The sequence below is a fragment of the Astatotilapia calliptera genome, chromosome 16 (assembly GCF_900246225.1).
Source record: "Astatotilapia calliptera chromosome 16, fAstCal1.2, whole genome shotgun sequence".
NCBI lineage: Eukaryota > Metazoa > Chordata > Actinopteri > Cichliformes > Cichlidae > Astatotilapia > Astatotilapia calliptera.
Window position 1 is genome coordinate 22990170 of NC_039317.1, and position 17740 is coordinate 23007909.

A 17740-nucleotide genomic window follows, 5' to 3' on the forward strand; every position below is an offset into this window, starting at 1 on the left:
GATGGTATTAGCAACCTCCCTCAGTCCTTTCATTAAAATTAGTCCTGACCTTTGTTAGAATTAATATTGTTTGATAAAGTTGATGTAGGAGAGCTATGTGAATCTCTTAATAGAATTATATATACACACACATGTGTGTGTGTATATATATATACACACGTGTGTGTGTGTGTGTGTGTGTGTGTGTGTGTGTGTGTGATTTTTATTTTATTTTATTTTTTAGCATATTTACATTCATAAAAGTCTAACCTTAGGGGGGGAAATAATCAAGTAGACTGACTCGTGTAATCAATCACATTTCATGTTGTTTTAACATTTAAAAATTGGACAAAGCTTGTTGTATTAACAGAATCACTACCCAACAAATAATAAAAAAACAAAACAATGTAAGAGAAACATTACCTTACACGTAATCTGTCTCACAGAGAATAATAATAATGGATTGGATTTATATAGCGCTTTTCTAGGCACCCAAAGCGCTTTACAATACCACTATTCATTCACTCTCACATTCATACACTGGTGGCGGCAAGCTACGGTTGTAGCCACAGCTGCCCTGAGGCAGACTGACAGAAGCGAGGCTGCCATATCGCGCCATCAGCCCTTCTGGCCAACACCAGTAGGCAAGTAGGGTAAAGTGTCTTGCCCAAGGACACAACGACCAGGACAGAGGGCCCAGGGATTGAACCGGCGACCTTCCGGTTACAGATGCGATTCCCAACCCCCTGAGCCACGGTCGCCCATATAGGAAATCTAAGTATGGAAAAATGATGTGGCTCTCGGCTTAGATCTCTTCTTTAGTAAACCATGATCTCCTGTTTTTTTCCCCTTGTTGTAATATAGTATCTACAGACAGATTGATTAAAAAAAACATACACTGTATAGCCTATTTTTCTTTAAAAAAAAACATGCTTGAACACACACAAAGATAAGACACTCCCCTTTGTCTGACCATTGCAGCTTTCCACTTGGTAATTCATTGCTGAGTCTGATATTGTATTACAAGATGTATTTGCTCCCTCCTCTAATAAGAACATAGATTACAAGCAACACTGAATTCACTATGTGCATCCCAGCTGATTGCTTTGCCTGCCTGTGTGTTAGCTTATATCTTTTTAAGCGTCAGTGCCTAGCTATTTACATTCATCCACTAAGCCTTAAAACAAATTATAATCGATCTTGGGCGTGATGAAAAGGGTGGACTGCTGCAAATTAAAAAGAATGCAAGGTGACAAGGACAAAAGAATCACAATCAGCTCCTCTCAGAGTGTGTGGTGCAAAAAAAAAAGACCATCAACTCATACGTCTAAGATGTGCAAGCAATCCAAGACACATAGTACAAAGTTTTCTGTTAAGACCTAAGTGTTTTCTGTCACTCATTACTGAGAGCTGTCAACAGTAGGAAAACTTATTTTCTTTAGAAAGTGCAACAAACTGTCTAATCAGTTTAACCCTCTAAGGCTCAAATTAAACTTTTTGTTGCTAATGCACAACCAAGTCCTGCAGTGGTACTTCTGAGTAAAAAAAAACTCATAAAATATGTATGTGAGGTAATCAGGTTGTAAGTTTTTAACTGTTGCAAATCGGCAACGCCTGCCTCGAGAGGGTTAATTAGTCAGGATTCATCTCAGTCTCACTAGACAATCATGTACATGAATCCTTTCAATTGATCATCAAGATATAAAAGCAAAAGAACAATTACTGCATTTCGTTGCCCTGTACCTGTGCATGTGCAATGACAATAAAGTTGAATTCTATTCTATTCTATTCTATTCTATTCTATACATTATATCATATGATTCACCTATTCTAAGGACAATGACTACAAATAATAATAATAATACTAATAATAATACATACTGTGTATAAAAATAAATATAAACAAGAGCAAGAACATTGTAATTCAACCACAATTCCAACCAAATGGCATTGCTTTTCTAAAGTCTGTGCTTAGGGTTATTGCAGCTTTAACAAGTTAGATTTCTGTGTTCTCACAGGCTTTGCCTGCAAGCAATGCCTCTGGGTAGCTGAAATATTTCAAAACAATAGTACAGAATGAGAAATGTGATGTCGTTTTTGTATGGTACGTTTGTCAAGGTACTACACGTTATTGGTCCAAATGTCTAAGATGGATGGATGGATAAATTAATAGAGTTTGTATAGTAATATTTGCTCGTCATCTTGATGACTAACACATTCAACCTGTCTTCCTGTCAGTGTGTTCCAGCAGTTTAATGAAATAAATGATTTTATTATGGTGACAACTCTAGACATGTCTCTCATATGTGACGTGCCATCGTATGTCCCCTGAATGACAAATCTCTCACTATCTGGAAGGCTGAGAAAAGATTCTTGTTTGTGAAACAAGACATGTATTCTAGATTTGAGTGCTGAGGGAAGAGATGCGTTAATGAAGTAATGTTTAAGTCATTACAAGTACCAGTGTTGCTACAGTACCCCTTATTCATTGTCACTATGATCAGTGCTGCAGGCAAAAATACAGACATAAAATTAAATTCTTCCTTAAAATCTTGGATGCATTCTTTGGACTTTTGACTAAAAATGTGTTATTTCACTTATGTTTGCCTCAAGCAATATTTTTAATGTATTTACATGTTCAAAAGAATAAAGAATTCAAGCTATTGTTTTTGAGAAGGGTAAATATCACTTGGAATGATTTTAAAGTTGTATGCCCTGTTGTTTCAAGCTGATTGTCGGATTTCTTGTAATATTTATCTGCATTGTATGAATATATTTTTTGCCCTGTCTTAATTACATCCGGACTGCTGAGCTGATCAGCTGTTGCAAGAACATTTACTGGGAGGAGCTGTTTTTAATACCCAGTGCATGACCAACAGACATGTATGTCCTTGAACGCCCATGCACAATAAACACATAAATACACACATGCGTCCATTCATATGTCCTACCTGTGGAAAGCGCAGGGTCCATGAACCTGCTGAGAAATCATTTCCCAGGCAAGCAAGCGAGGCAATTCCGTCACAGCAAGGAGGAAAAAAGGCTTTTTTTAATGGGGAAAAATTGGAGGCAGGGGATGAGTTAGCAGTAGCGGCCAGGATAATTGATGGCAACTGTTTGGGTACGAGATTAAGATTCATTGGAAGGACCACACATGGGGGCTGGAAACCAGTATGTGCTAGAGGCATGAAGGATATGAGGCAACATTTTGACTCGCCTGCTAGCTTAATTGATAGAGTGTCGTCCCATATGCAGGGTGAAAAAAAGAAGAAGAGAAAAAACTATCAAACAGGATTTGGAATAGAGGCTAGAATGGATTAGGAAGTAGGGCAAAAAGCAGTGGAAACCCAGCGGCAAAAAAAAAGAAGCTTTGAATGTTGAAGGTCAGTGGTTCCTATCCCCAGAATTTCTGGAAACAGGCTGGAGAAAAAGTAAAGCGCGCGAGATACATACTGCCACTCATCATCGACTATCCTTGAGGAGCCTTTTGGCACTGTGCTTAACACACAACTGCCCCAGTAGAGGCCCTCGGTGGGGAGCAATAGGAGATACAGTATAGTATTGCTCCTGCTGTGAATGTGACTATTTGTATGAGTAGAGAAAGTGAGTGGAGCCAATCTGATTTCCTGGACACAGCAACTTATGTTTAAAACATAACACCACCTAACACAATGAATACCTGTCAGTCCTTTTTTTTCCTGTAACTTTTTGATGTGTTATGAAAGCACAGAACTCACATGGGGGCAGCTATACTGTAGAATATCTAAAGCATTCTGCAGTTCCTGAGTGGGTATACACATATACTAGAAAATAAAGTAGTGTATCTGGCACATATGCACTGTCATGGGTTGACGGCTAAAAGGAGTGTATGCAGAAATGACAGGACAGAACAAGACAAAATAAGAGGCAAATGTATACAGATGCGTGTCTAATTTCCTCCTGATACAATGACACTGGCAGAGTACCAAAAATGCGAACACCACACAAAAGTTAAAATATTCTATTTACACTTTATTAAGTCAGAGGAATTTCAAAGAGAGGCTGATTTAAAACCATGTGTGTAACCTGGCATCACACACATTCACAAAGAGACGCACTGATACGCTGCACAAGTTTAAGATTTATTGCGGGAGTGATGAAAAAATACTGGTTAAACTTGTTGACCATAGACATGAGTAATTTGCCATGATTTAAGGAGAGATTTTGTTCATTGTTAAATTAAATAACAAATAACACTCTGTATCACCTCTTTAGTCAGAGATTTTGTTGGTGTACTAAAACACACACACACATATATATATATATATATATATATATATATATATATATATATATATATATATATATATATATATATATATATATATAGGAAAATCACAATAATGATAAGAAATGTTACTGCTGTAGCTTTAAGTTGCTTTTTTTGTACGAGTCGGTCTGCATGTTTAATTCATTGTTAGCCTCTTCTAGATGTAAGGAACAGTTCTTTTTGTTTTGTTCTTCCATGATTTATGTGTTCACTTGTGTGAGTACAAACAAATTAAACCAAAATGATCTCTAAATAGTAGCACTACGTGTTTGTGTGTAGGTACATGTGTGCGTTTCCATTTTTAGAAGTGAGCCTCTGAGGATCACTTAAGTGTGTCGGCATGTTGCTAAAAACATAATAGCTTAAGGCCACAACATAGATGCAGACGTACAAAGTGCTCAGTCCCTCTCACAAACACACGCCGACACTGTCAGCCCGCGTCTGCGCACACTTACACACCAAGGTAGTTTGCAACTGATTCATTTGACCCCATTGCTCAGCCTATCTGCTCTCTCTTTAGCAGACTGTTGGGATATGAACCACCTCAGGGGTTTACTGTTTCTACTATTAGCATATAAAGAGCATAAATTTCACTCCACCTTGTATTAGGAGGAAACCTCTGAGACTTCAAGAGCAAAGGCAAAGCCACCGAGGAAAACTTCAAAAAAAAAAATCAGTGGCTGGAAAAGTTGTGCTTTAAGCTAAAAAGGAAAGTCAGGTGGATTTGTTATTAAGTAGAGTATACAGATCCATTCATACACAGACACATGAAGTCAGTCTAAATACATATTTTCTTTCAAAAACGCACATTTTAGGTAACCTGCTGAAAGGAAATAGTAGCATGAAGGAGTCCAAATGAAAAACACCTTTCACCTGTCTTTTAGTTTACTGTAAATTAACATCTCTGTCTCCACCACAACTGAGTGCATTCTGACAAAGAGCTGATCTAACTGCCTCACACAATAATAAGTGTCTAGTTGGCTGAGCTGTAAGAGGTCTCACAGTCTAGGTGAGAACAAGCTCCCATCTCAAACTTAATGAGTGAACTGTGTTGGAATGATACTTAATCAAAATACTGTTGTAGTGAAATAGCAGAGAACAAAGGCTGCCTGACAAGAGGGTCAGCAATTTCTCTTTGTTCAACAGCAAAATATGCCTGCTTTTTGAGTAGTCTGGCCTGGCCTATCATAGAGGAGGTTAATCATCCACCTCACTCGCATTAAAAACCAAGCCCTGGAACCACATAGTGGTTTGTGTGCATGCCAAAAGCCCCCAAAGCAGCCCTGGAGGGTCCTTCACTGGCTGCTTTAATCTTTGCTGGAGCAGCATCTGATTTCTCCAGTAAAGAAAATCTTCAACCGCTTCCTTGGTAAGGCTTAAGATAAAATGAAGAAGGTGCTGCTAGTGCTATTTAGTTTTGAAAAGCATCATAAATTATGCATATATTGTTTTCAGCATTTCACAAAACCTAGTTAATTTTGCCCTCCAATGGCTGAAGCATAATTGGTATAGCGTGTGGTGCAGTATAAGCAGCTGGTGGTCATGCACTTGTGCTCTGAGACAATTGTTCTGAGTTAATTATTGAATTCAAAATGTCTGCCACATGCAGTCCAAACATATATTTGAAGTACTCACTCCTTCTTTTTTCCATAAGGCCAATTTGCCATCGTGGGAAGAGTGTGAACCTCTGATTAGTGACACTATAGTGACCAGTGAAAACAGTGCTCAGGCTGTATCTTCCAATACATTTCCTTGTCTGTCTGTGTGATGTCTTAATGCAGTGGAAAGAGGTGGTGGTGCATAGGTGAGAGGATCAGTACAGGCAGTTAGAAGGTTCCCTCAGCAACAGAGCAAAGTGGTATTTTGGTGTTTGGGTTGAAAATTGGTACTAGACTTTGCAATAAGTTTCTTAAAACTACATCATTTAGATTTAACAAACAAGAGTAGATGCATGGAACACATAAACACTATTTACAGATTAACCAAAACTTAAACAGAAACCCTGAGGATATGCAAAACCTTGGGCCTGGCAAGTTTTCTAGAAATCGAAATAAAAAGGCTCTATTTTTGCTTTAAAGGTAGACAGGAAAGTGGAGAGGTGGGGGGGACTTGAACACAGGTCACTGCACACTGGCCATATGGTATGTGGTGCCCTGTTCACCCACTTAGCTAAAGCAGCAGCCCAGAAAAGGATGTTAATGCAACACATGGTGACAGGTGTCATGACTTTAAATCAATATAACAAGTAGTGTCTATGGGGTGGCATGAAGGTCTGTGGTGGTGATGAGGCCATCTGCAGTTCTTTGGGGCCTGAGGTTGAGGACTTGATAGACCACAGCTTCCACCCTGGAGGGAGAATGATTCAAAGAGTTTGTTTTTGTGGTGGAAGAAGTCAGCTGCAATTTTTCTTACCCGCCTCAGAATCCTAGAGGTGTACAGGTCCCGGAGACATGACAGATTGTAGCCAATCACATTCTCAGCAGAACAAATGACGTGCTGTAGTCCTTGGCAGTGGCAGCAGAATACCAGATGGTGATAGAGGAGGTGAGGATGGACAGGGGAGGTGTAGAAGTGCGCCATCTTAGTCTTTGGCAGGTTGACCTTCTTCAGCTGCTACAGGAAGTACATGCTCTGTACATGCTCTGATGTTCTTTTTTTGTTTGTTTGTTATGGAATGGGACCGCACGTGGCAACCAGATAGTGAATCTCCCACCTGTAAGTGGACTCGACCCAGCCAAAGAAAACATTTGAGTTTGACAGATTGCACACTGCAGCTGTTGGTGTGCAGGGACAAGAGTACAGCAGGAAGAACACAGTCTTGTCAGGAAGCCTCACTGATTGTGGATATCATCATGCTTTCACAGTTTCACGTGGTGTCGAACAAGAAGTTTCTCATCCACCTGCAATTTCTTTTATACAGCAAAACTGAAATGACGTTACTGAAGGCAGAGCTGAGGTCTGTGTTCCTAGGGAGTCCAGGTGCTGTGGCAGTCCATGTCTATGGATGATGGCTCTGCAGGCAAAATGCGAGGGCTCTGAGAGTCATTCAGTGGTTCTTAATGTGTCCTTTATTATTATTGCACACCATAACGTGTGCATTACAGGCGTAAGCCAAAGTGGAAGATCAGACAAACTCCAAAGCATTTCTACAGGTCAGTGCAGGTCTAGAAGTCTTTTCACTATACCTACTGTCAGTCGTGGCCTCAGTCAGGAAGAAGAAGCTAGAGGATTTGGGGTAATGAGGTGTGTTTCAGTGTCAGCCAATCACTCCGCTGTGACTTCGGTGGGTTTTTTTTTTGTCTGGAGACAACTTTAAATCCCACTGAAATACTGAGAGCAGAGTGCTAAGAGAGAAAAAATAGGTTAGAGTGAAGCACACTGTTCTGCACAGTTTCACCATAGTAATTACTGGATTACAAAATACATTTCATTTACATTTAAATACATACATTTAAAATAAAGTTAAATCTGCAATTTGTCATCAGCAATTTTTAATAACGTTTTATGACTCTAACTCAGTAGGTGTGATATCTATACTATGCTGTGCTGTGTTACATAATTGTATATTTACTCTTTTAATAGCATAAGTAATAGTAATCATAAGTAATGGCAACAACCAAATCAGACACTGGGATTGCTGGCTTTTTCTTTTTTGTTTATGGAGTTGTAGCTTGACAGCAGATTTAAAGAACAGCAGGAGGCAGAGAACATACAGATAAACTGCAATTACAAAAAGTAACATAAAGTATACATTCTCTGTTGTTGTTTTGGTTTTGAAATCTCAAAGTGTTTGAGCTTGTTCACTGAAAGCAAATAGAGTTAAAATAGGTGAAAAAGAAGGTGAGCCTAAATAGTACCAGTAATAGTATTTGTTTTAATATTTAAAATGCATGCAATGCTGTCTGCTTTTGTAGGGGAGCGAGAGTGCATAATCAGAATCAGAATCAGAATCAGAATACTTTATTGATCCCTGGGGGAAAATATTTAGAATTTAAATAGAAGCAACAGCAAGTTATCCTTTGTGGAAAACTCTCACAAGGTGTTGGAAATATGCACCACTGATGACACGATTGCTAATTTATGGTAGACCATATGGCGACAGCGACAGCATTGTTGGTAGATGACCAGAGCTCAGAGGGCAACGAGAGGTTAGTGTTACTGGACCGTGCCGTTATCACGAACACTCATCTAGTTATTATTTCTGATGCTTATTAAACTGCTCAGCAGATGGACGATAATCTAGGCCATGATTACCATCTGAGGCAGTGGCTTGTAACTCACACTTAGCCACTGAGGCTCATCTGGGAGACATTAGGGGACAAAGGACAACTCTGACCTCAAATATGGTACTTTATTCAACGTGCCTGACAGAAAATGTAGTATTTTCCACTGTGTAAAGCTTATTTCTACAAGGTACTCCTATTTATTCAGTTCACGCTGACGAAGTTCAGCTATTGACAGTGTTTACTCAAGGAAGTGACATTTGCAACTTTATTTAATTCGGTCAGTTACTTGCTATTGGGATGACCTTTTGCTGGCTTCACTGGCAGGAGCCTATAAACCTCGGAGGCTCACCAGCTTTATAGGCATTCAATAGTCGCACAAGTCACTATTGATGAAGTTGTTGTGTGCACAACCAAATGAAATGAGAAGGGATCAGAAATCACAACACTAAAGTTCCCGTGTAATCCTGATGAGGATATTTATGAAATTAAAATGGATGAAAATACAGCTGAGGGGCATTTCAGCCTGTTTGCAAAGACTTAAACATTGTTTTGTTTTGTGTAAAGAATTTACTCTTTGCTGAAGGTTTTGATCGTGTCAAACGGTGATAGATGCATTGTCGTCTTTTTTGGCGGCTGTCTGTCAAAGATACACGGGAGCTCTCTGTCTGTTTATCTATTTACTTGATAAATATGTGGTTTCGCATTATCTGGCTAAATGCAAGCTTTGCTGCAAAAGCCTTTATATGCTGTTCGAGACCATAGAAATTGAGCCGTGTGCATTTTTTCCCCATTGGCACACAGTCTCATTAATTACATGTATTGGGAAATGTTGTGTTATTATGATTTATCGCTACGATGTATCACTTCTGAGGTGAAATTCTCCGCAAACACATCACATCAATTTACTCTCACAGGCAATTATCCTTCATACATGGAAGAAAGACACTTAAACTCATTGGCATTCTCAGCATTGAGAGTGCCAGAGAGTGAAATATATCAAACAGATGACATAGATTTCCTTTTGTGGAATAGCTATAAGCATTAAACAGTATGAAGATTCATTAGTTCTTGCAGTGTATTCCTGTATTCCTGGCAGTATGTTAACAATTGACAATTCAGCATCTTATAGCTTGTGCTCATGGGTGGGCAGGTTGTCCAATTGTTTTATGCAACCTTTAGTGTGACATACGGACTCAGATGTAACGTATTGAGCATGGAGACAAATGGATTCGATCATGCGATGAGAGGGGGAAAATACATCCTGAGGTCTATTGTTTACAGCCTGCCCACGTTCACGCACACACATGCAGACATAAGAGTCTACACCAGTTGGAGCACCGGGCTCTGCAGTAAACCTTTAACAGTTCACACATCCTCTACAGTATAAATGCACAGATGGTTTAGTTGTGGTTCACTTGGCAGCCAGCACCATCTCAAGCTCATGCAGAGCTTTCGTGGTAGGTCATTAGAAGTCACATTTAAAAAGAAAAGAAAAAATGTAAACATTCTATACATTGCATTAGACAGGTTTCAAAAGTCAGCAGACTTACTGAAGGTCTGCAAATGGGTACGAAAAAGTAAATTTCACCAGACATCACATCATCACATGCCACAATGCCCCTTTCCTCTGATCTCGGCGCTCTGCCTCAAGGGTGCAATAACAGTTTATTACACCTATCTTCACTTTATGACCCACCCCACCACCTGCCCCCACCACTTCCACCCCGCTCCCCTCAAGCCCACGCTAACTGTTATTGAAAACACCCAGGTCTGCTATATATCATTCCTGAGCAGCACGGAATGCTATGCGCAACATAGCTAATCAGCCCCAGATAGAATGGGTATTGTCCAGGTCATAGAAGAATAGCTCCACTTATCTAATATCTGCTTACATGTGGAAGTATTTAAACACAGTTTCATTTGTCTTTTGAGCCTTTGTTGCCCTGAGGTTGAATCTTCTTCTCCTCACATATATCTATTGTGTAATCAATGGAGTGAATAAGAACTATTTTTTCTGCATTGTGCCTGTGTGAAGATAACGGTGTAAATGGGTTGTGGCATATGTTTTGCTAGCAGAGTGGACAGAGTGCAAGTTGGACTGAGAGTGATCTAAGGTATGTGATGGAGACTGCAGTATAGCACATAGTAGGGTGGGATTGAAATGCAAAGCATCAGTAAAGATCTTTTGAGGTGGGTGTGCTCACAGAGAGAGGCTACAGCTCAAGGGAGACAGTGTGACAAGACTCTTGGAAGGACCCACCACCCCTCGGTCACAGTGATGGCTTCACTGCTATCAAGCGTGAACAGGGTGCAGGTGGGAGAAACCACACTGCCATGACAGTGTGTGGAAATGAAGCTAATTCTTCAAAAGGAGCAAATGTCAATGTACATCTGTAACTTGGGCTTATATCAGCAGGTTTGCAAAATGTGCCTAAGTGAAAACACTAAGGCAATACCTTATTGTGAATGTGGCTTATATTTTAAGACTAGTAAAGGAATATAGGTGGGCAGGAACGGCAAATGATGTTTAATTTCATAGGGATTCAAGATTTAGCCACAAACCTTGGGATTTATCTGTTTGTGTCCATGCAGTCATACATGTGTGTTTTAATGTTAGACTAGGGAACACCAGCTGATAGGGCAGATGGCTTGTGTCATCTTGAGTGTGCAAGGTATGTGATGGGTGGAAATGGTCCTGTTTAATTACCTTTAAAGTAAGCAGCGCAGCTAGGTACTAAAGAGCTCTCATCTGCCCTGTAGGCACCAAGGGAAGCTCTAGGAAGGCCTTGTGGTGTAGTGGTTCAGTGGCTGCATCGTGTTACATGGCCAGCTTAGTCACATGACAACACTCTAGATTCTTTGCAGCACAGGTGTGGTGCTGAAAAACAAGCTGTTTATATGTCTTTTCCTAAATTGTTGTCCTTATTTAAATTTCTACATTAAAACCCTTTTATACATACAAAACATTTTATACTTTGTTAGAAATCCAAAATACAGGTTTTAACAATAGCATTGAGGTGTTTTGGGGCAATGTCCAAACCCATCCTCAGTCAAAAAAATGAATGTAGCTGGATTACAACTGACTTATCTCTCTTCTCCTGTTTCTCTTTTCGTAGTATGTGCTGGAACGGAGAACAAGCTGAGCACGCTGTCGGACCTGGAGCAGCAGTATCGCACTCTGAGGAAATACTATGAGAGCTGTGAAGTTGTAATGGGCAACCTCGAGATCACAAGCATTGACCGCAGTCGTGACCTCACCTTCCTCAGAGTAAGGGAAAAAAAACAACATGATACCGTCAACTAATAGACCGCATTTTTTTTGGCACATTTTAAGTGCAAAGTTATAGGCTTCTAGCTTGGAACCACCAAATTTCTTAAAATAGTGCACAAAAATCAACATGAACATTTGAGAAAATATATTTTTATTTGAATAAAATGATATGTGCCTATATATTCTGTTTAAAAGATTCACATATTCCTTTTTGACTAGTAATGCCTATCATCTGTCTTTTTACCTACACAATAGAAATACAAATACTCATTTTTTTCACAAGTTACTGAGTCTAAACTTCTTAATGTGAACTTTGTCTTTTTTTTCTTCTCATATGACCTTGTTACCCAGAGAATGCTTTGTGCTAAGATCTTTTTCTACCAATCAGCACTCGGATTAGTGTCTATCTCACCAATGATAACTAGAGAGGAAAGTTGTTCTAATCAGCGGGTAATCAAACTTCCTCTCTACTCAGCGTGTCTAACTGATTGTATGCTCGCACCATTGTGATCTGAAGCACAGAATAATCAAAATCCAAATAACTTGATCCTTTAAATCTCCTTTTTGATTGAACGTGAATCACAGACTACAGTGAAAAAGTTCCACGGAGCTGGTCATCATTTCATTTTATTTCACTTTTGAGCCTTCAGCTTTAATCTCGAAGATATTTATTATTTTTATTGCTTCATTTTTCATATAATTATACCCAAGACTTGAGCAGGTGAGTCAACTGAATTGGACCATCTAAGAAAAGTATAGTTTTGCAACAATCTAATAGTATTGTTATCAAAAAGAAACACTAGGATACAAAATGTGGTTAAAGACTGTGCTCTAACACTGTGGAAGCACACTCTTGGAATTGCTTACATGAATGCGTTTTTTCACTTTGGTTGAGAGGACACATACAAACTGAGTGTCAGGTGATGGAAGGTCCCAGCTCCACTGAGGGCCAAACTGTAATAGTGCAGTAATTAAGGGTTAGAAGGTGGTAACTGCAGGAGAATTTACAGGAGAAAAAAAAAAAGAGAAAACACATGCATTCTGTTTTTTGGTGAAATCAGCTGCTCTTAGTGACCTCTATCAGCCCTTCACTTCTCATGAACACCAACTCAAGACTATGCTGGCTGCGCTCTGCACTACTAACGCATCCAACTCCAATTGATTCCGGTCTATCTGGGGGTCTTGGGAGCTCCCCTGGTGTTACACTAAAGTGCTGACTGCATTAATGGTCCAATAGTGCTGTGTGAATGAACTGGGCTAAGGAGGCTTTGCCAGTGATGTAGTCCTCCAACAAGGCATTCTGTATTTTTTAGATGTTGCTCCTTACTGTGATGATTTAGAAGTTAATACTGCAATATGACATTTTTTTGTAAAAAAAAAGTCCTCTGTTTTTTGTATTTAATTTGAATAGACACAAAAACGCCAAGATTGATCAAAGCACCAAAACAAAGTCATTAAGTGTTTTACATCGTGAAGCACAATTCTGATAATGCCCCCTGTGATGCAAAACAAAACGAAGATGATATTAAGAAAGAGGGAGCAATAGATGCAAAAGTGCTACCATTAGACTCCTGCAAAGGTAATGGGCCCCACTGACTTAGATGAAAAACGGTAGTAGGGGGGAAAGATGTGGCTCAAAAACCAAGTGTGATTGTTGTTTAACTACATGGGACCACCATGCACTATAAAACAACATCAGTTCTCTAGTTTAGCCGTGCTTTTTACAATGTCATGTGTATAGGATTACATTGAAGAGTTATTTGTAGATTGAGGTTAAAAGAGCACTAGTACAGAACCCCTTTTTACACGCCTGTATTACACCACCAATCATTTACAAAGCAGTTCCCTGTGGCACTAACTTGCCAGGTTCCTCCACCTTTCCATGGCTTGCAATTAATGTGGGTTAATTGAAGATGCTAATTAGCAATGTGGGGTGCCAAACACCGAGGGAGCAAAAGGGCAAGGTGGAGTATTTATTTTTAGAGAATATTATTATTATTATGATAAAATGCATTATTAACATGCTTCCCGAGGGAGGAAAAAAAAATCACCTTGAGGTAAAGAAGTAGAGAAGTAAAGACAAAACTATTGTGCAGCAGCTTACCATACCACCTGTCTCTGGGAGGTGATTGAAACTGATGCCTGTGCATTGGCTCCTTCTTTTTGAAGATAGCCAAGAGATTGATGGCTGCCTCCCCAAAGCCCCTCAAACAACTTTAGCAGTAAATAGACTCTATCTTCCAAACTGCCTCAACAACTGATGAATCAACGCTTGCACTGTGATTAATAACTGCTTTTCAGCACTGAGGCTTTCTCCCTTCTATCACATATGGACATTTGCACCAACAACCTAGACCGTGAGCTTTAACCACATGCAATTTTTACATTGTCAGTGCTTAAATCCCCATCCCTCACACACACACACAGTAATTCAGTTTCATGTATATAGCGCCAAATCACAACAACAGGCAGACTTTGTACAAGACTTGAATACAAGTCTTTGTATTGTAAGGTAAAGACCCTACAATACAACTGGAAAAAACAACGACAATCTTTGAGTGAGCACTTGATGACACTGGGAAGGAAAAACTCCTTTTTAACAGGAAGAATCGTCAGACTCAGGGAGGGGCAGCCTGTTATGACAAAGTGTGGAATAGAGCCGGAGATTACAGTTTTTTCTGATTGCTTAAGCACATTTTTTGTAACTATTGGCTAATTTTGCAAAACTCTTCACACAAATAAGAAAACCTGTCACCCAATAATCAAAACATTGTAGTTCTCTTGCAAAAGCGAACACAGCTAGATTAACTCTTCACACCTTCGTAAAAATGGTGTTTCCGTATCAAACAGTACACACAAGCCATCATCTACTAAGCACACAATGCGCCAACTGCACACTGATGGTATGAATATAAAACACATCTGGCTTTTGCTTTCTCTGTGCACAAGGTAGGCTATGTCAGTTTGAGCTCATACTTCTGTCATAGATTCATAAGCATAGAGGGATCCAAACTTCAAGTACTGGTGTTTATTCAAACACATCAAAACAAACACAAGTGTTTATTTCCAAGTATAAGATTATTTGCAATCGCCATAATGACTATATGGGTTACTTGGTCTGCAGTGAACATGCTTCCTCTGCCCCAGCATCTGGTCATCTAGCAATTCTGTAAAGTAACAATTTCAGTATTTTTACATCAATGGTATTGGTGTGTTTCTCATTGGCATATGGCAGTGCTACAAATCTTTGTGCGAAGTGACTGTACTAACCGATTCTCATTTCAAGATGTCCTTATGGTACTTGCTACAGTGTAGCGGCTCGAGTTAGGCTGGACCCGTTGGCCAGCTACCCTCAGGGTCATTCCACGGTTGATGACATGGTCCACTATTGTAGCTCTGATGTCATCAGCAATTCTATTTCTTACTCTTCCTACCCTTCCTCTCCCCCCTCCTCATCTTCCTCTCCCCCCTCCTCGTCTTCCTCTTGCTCCTCCTTGTCCTTGTCGTCCTCTTCATCCTATTTCTTCACCTCCACGTCCTCTTCCTCGGCCTCCTCTAATTCTCACTCTTTCTGCTCCCTCCATTGTACTCCGCACACACAGCTTACCTGTATTATAGTGCTTAGGCTGATTGCAAAGTGAACTAATTATCTAAGAAAGTTTTGACATGTGAAAGTGTGCCAGACAGTTGGCAAATTAGTGTTAATGATAGCCATACATGTGTATACTTTTGCTAGGAGTGTGTTGGAAATTTGGTAATTGAGTGTTGTGCAGTGAATTGTGCCTACAGTTTTGCAAAGTGTGTGTTACAAAATTGCAAACTGAGTGCAAAGCAGTTTTTGTGCTTTTAGTTTTGCAAACTCAGTGAGTGGTTTTGCTATAAGTCTGAATAGTTTTAGAGATTGTGCTACAGGAATCACAGTTAGGGTTTAAGCATTCAGAAAAAACTGTAATAATAACTAATGATTAAATGTACAGTGGTGTTTAAACACATAGTGACTGACAGTCACATAGTGAAGAAGAAATACTCAGTTCATCAAGCCCCCAGCATGCTAGTGCAGAGTCTGTGTTAGATTTTGGTTTATAGTGTTAAACAGTATTCTCTACCACCAGCATCTTTTGGAGTGTTTTATCCCTACAGTAAAGTTTCAGCACATCCACACTGTTGTGGCAGCCAAACAAGTCACTGAAACACCTTCCCGGTTAAATTCCAATAATTTGTCACCCTTAAAACAAATAACATCCTGTTCCCAGCTGAACATATACTGTGATTGTTTATTGGGTGGATGCAGAAGAAAGCACACACTTTGCATCCTTCTTTTCTCTCATGTCACTTTCTTGTGTGCGCTCACAAACAGAACTGATTATGAAATATTAATTTTTCCTTCTCCTCCTCTCTTCCCAGGCTCAGTAGGAACCCACAACCACACAGTTAGATTGGATTGTTTGTCTTGCCATTGCAATCATTAGTAAACATGTAATTTTCTCCCCAATATTAATGCGGTGATCAGCTGCCTTATCAGACTGACAACAGTTCACTGACTTCCCACCTCTTTGCCTGTAGTTGTAAATAAATTATGGAATCATAATTTACAAACGGAACATTTTATATTTCCAACGAGTCTTTGGTTTTCAATAATAACATGTGGTGTTGGGATGACAACTGAGAATCTAGAAGAAGAAAGAAACATGGAGGAAAAAAATTTCAAATAAAGATTTTTCCCTTTAAACTCCATATTTCCATTTCATTTTTATGTAAAGAATGGAAAAAAGAACATATATTAAATGCTGGTATGGCTCATTTTTATACAACAGAAAGTTTAAATACTCCAAGGGACTCCAACTAAATGATGGGGTTGCGCTGATTTATTTTTCCCACTTTTTTACTCCTCTTCATGATTACAGAAGAAAGCCACATAATGTTTTGAAATCTGAAAAATCCATTAATGCTCTTTTACAAATAGCAACCAAATAAATACAAATGTTAAATGTGCTAAATTGATTCTTCAAAAGTTAGAGATGGGGGTTTATTTATGGTCCTATGTCTGTTAACTGATTGATCTGATTAAAGACACCTTGTTAAAGCGTTAGAGTTATTTAAACCTATTAAAACAGTGGACTCTAATTGCTAGTGGATAACTCATCTTGACCAAGGTGGTTAGCAAGAGACAAATTGTTTCTTGGGGATTAAAAATCAATGTCATTTGCGCATAACTGATCTTGGAGCAGTCAAAGGTGATCCACAAGCAGCTTAACTAGTAAACTGTTTCTCTCCATCAAAGAGGACAAGGTTTCTACAGGGTGGGCCATTTATATGGATACACTGTAATAAAATGGGAATGGTTGGTGATATTAAAGTCCTGTTTGTGGCACATTAGTATATGTGAGGGAGAAAACTCCTCAAGGTGGGTGGTGACCATGGTGGCCATTTAGAAGTCGGCCATCTTAGATACAATTTTTGTTTTTTCAATAGGAAGAGGGCCATGTGACACATCGAACTTATTGGTAATGTCACAAGAAAAACAATGGTGTGCTTGGTTTCAACGTAACTTTATTCTTTCATGAGTTTCTGACCACTTATAAAATGTGTTCAATGTGCTGCCCATTGTGTTGGATTGTCAATGCAACCCTCTTCTCCCACTCTTCACACACTGATAGCAACACCGCAGGAGAAATGCCAGCACAGGCATCCAGTATCCGTAGTTTCAGGTGCTGCACATCTCGTATCTTCACACCATAGACAATTGCCTTCAGATGACCCCAAAGATAAAAGTCTAAGAGGGTCAGATCGGGAGACCTTGGGGGCCATTCAACTGGCCCACAACGACCAATCCACTTTCCAGGAAACTGTTCATCTAGGAATGCTCGGACCTGCCACCAATAATGTGGTGGTGCACCATCTTGCTGGAAAAACTCAGGGAACGTGCCAGCTTCAGTGTACAAAGAGGGAAACACA

At 39.5% G+C, this 17740-nt stretch overlaps 1 protein-coding gene across 4 annotated transcripts in view; it reads left to right on the plus strand.

The window, feature by feature from the left end:
- Window positions 1-17740, plus strand: part of erbb4b (erb-b2 receptor tyrosine kinase 4b) — a 323985-nt gene that overhangs the window by 142184 nt on the left and 164061 nt on the right. For all 4 annotated transcript variants that reach the window (XM_026144460.1, XM_026144464.1, XM_026144463.1 and 1 more), the window contains exon 2: window positions 11631-11782. In XM_026144460.1, the coding sequence (XP_026000245.1) occupies window positions 11631-11782 (152 nt within the window). The remainder of the gene's footprint in view (window positions 1-11630; window positions 11783-17740) is intronic.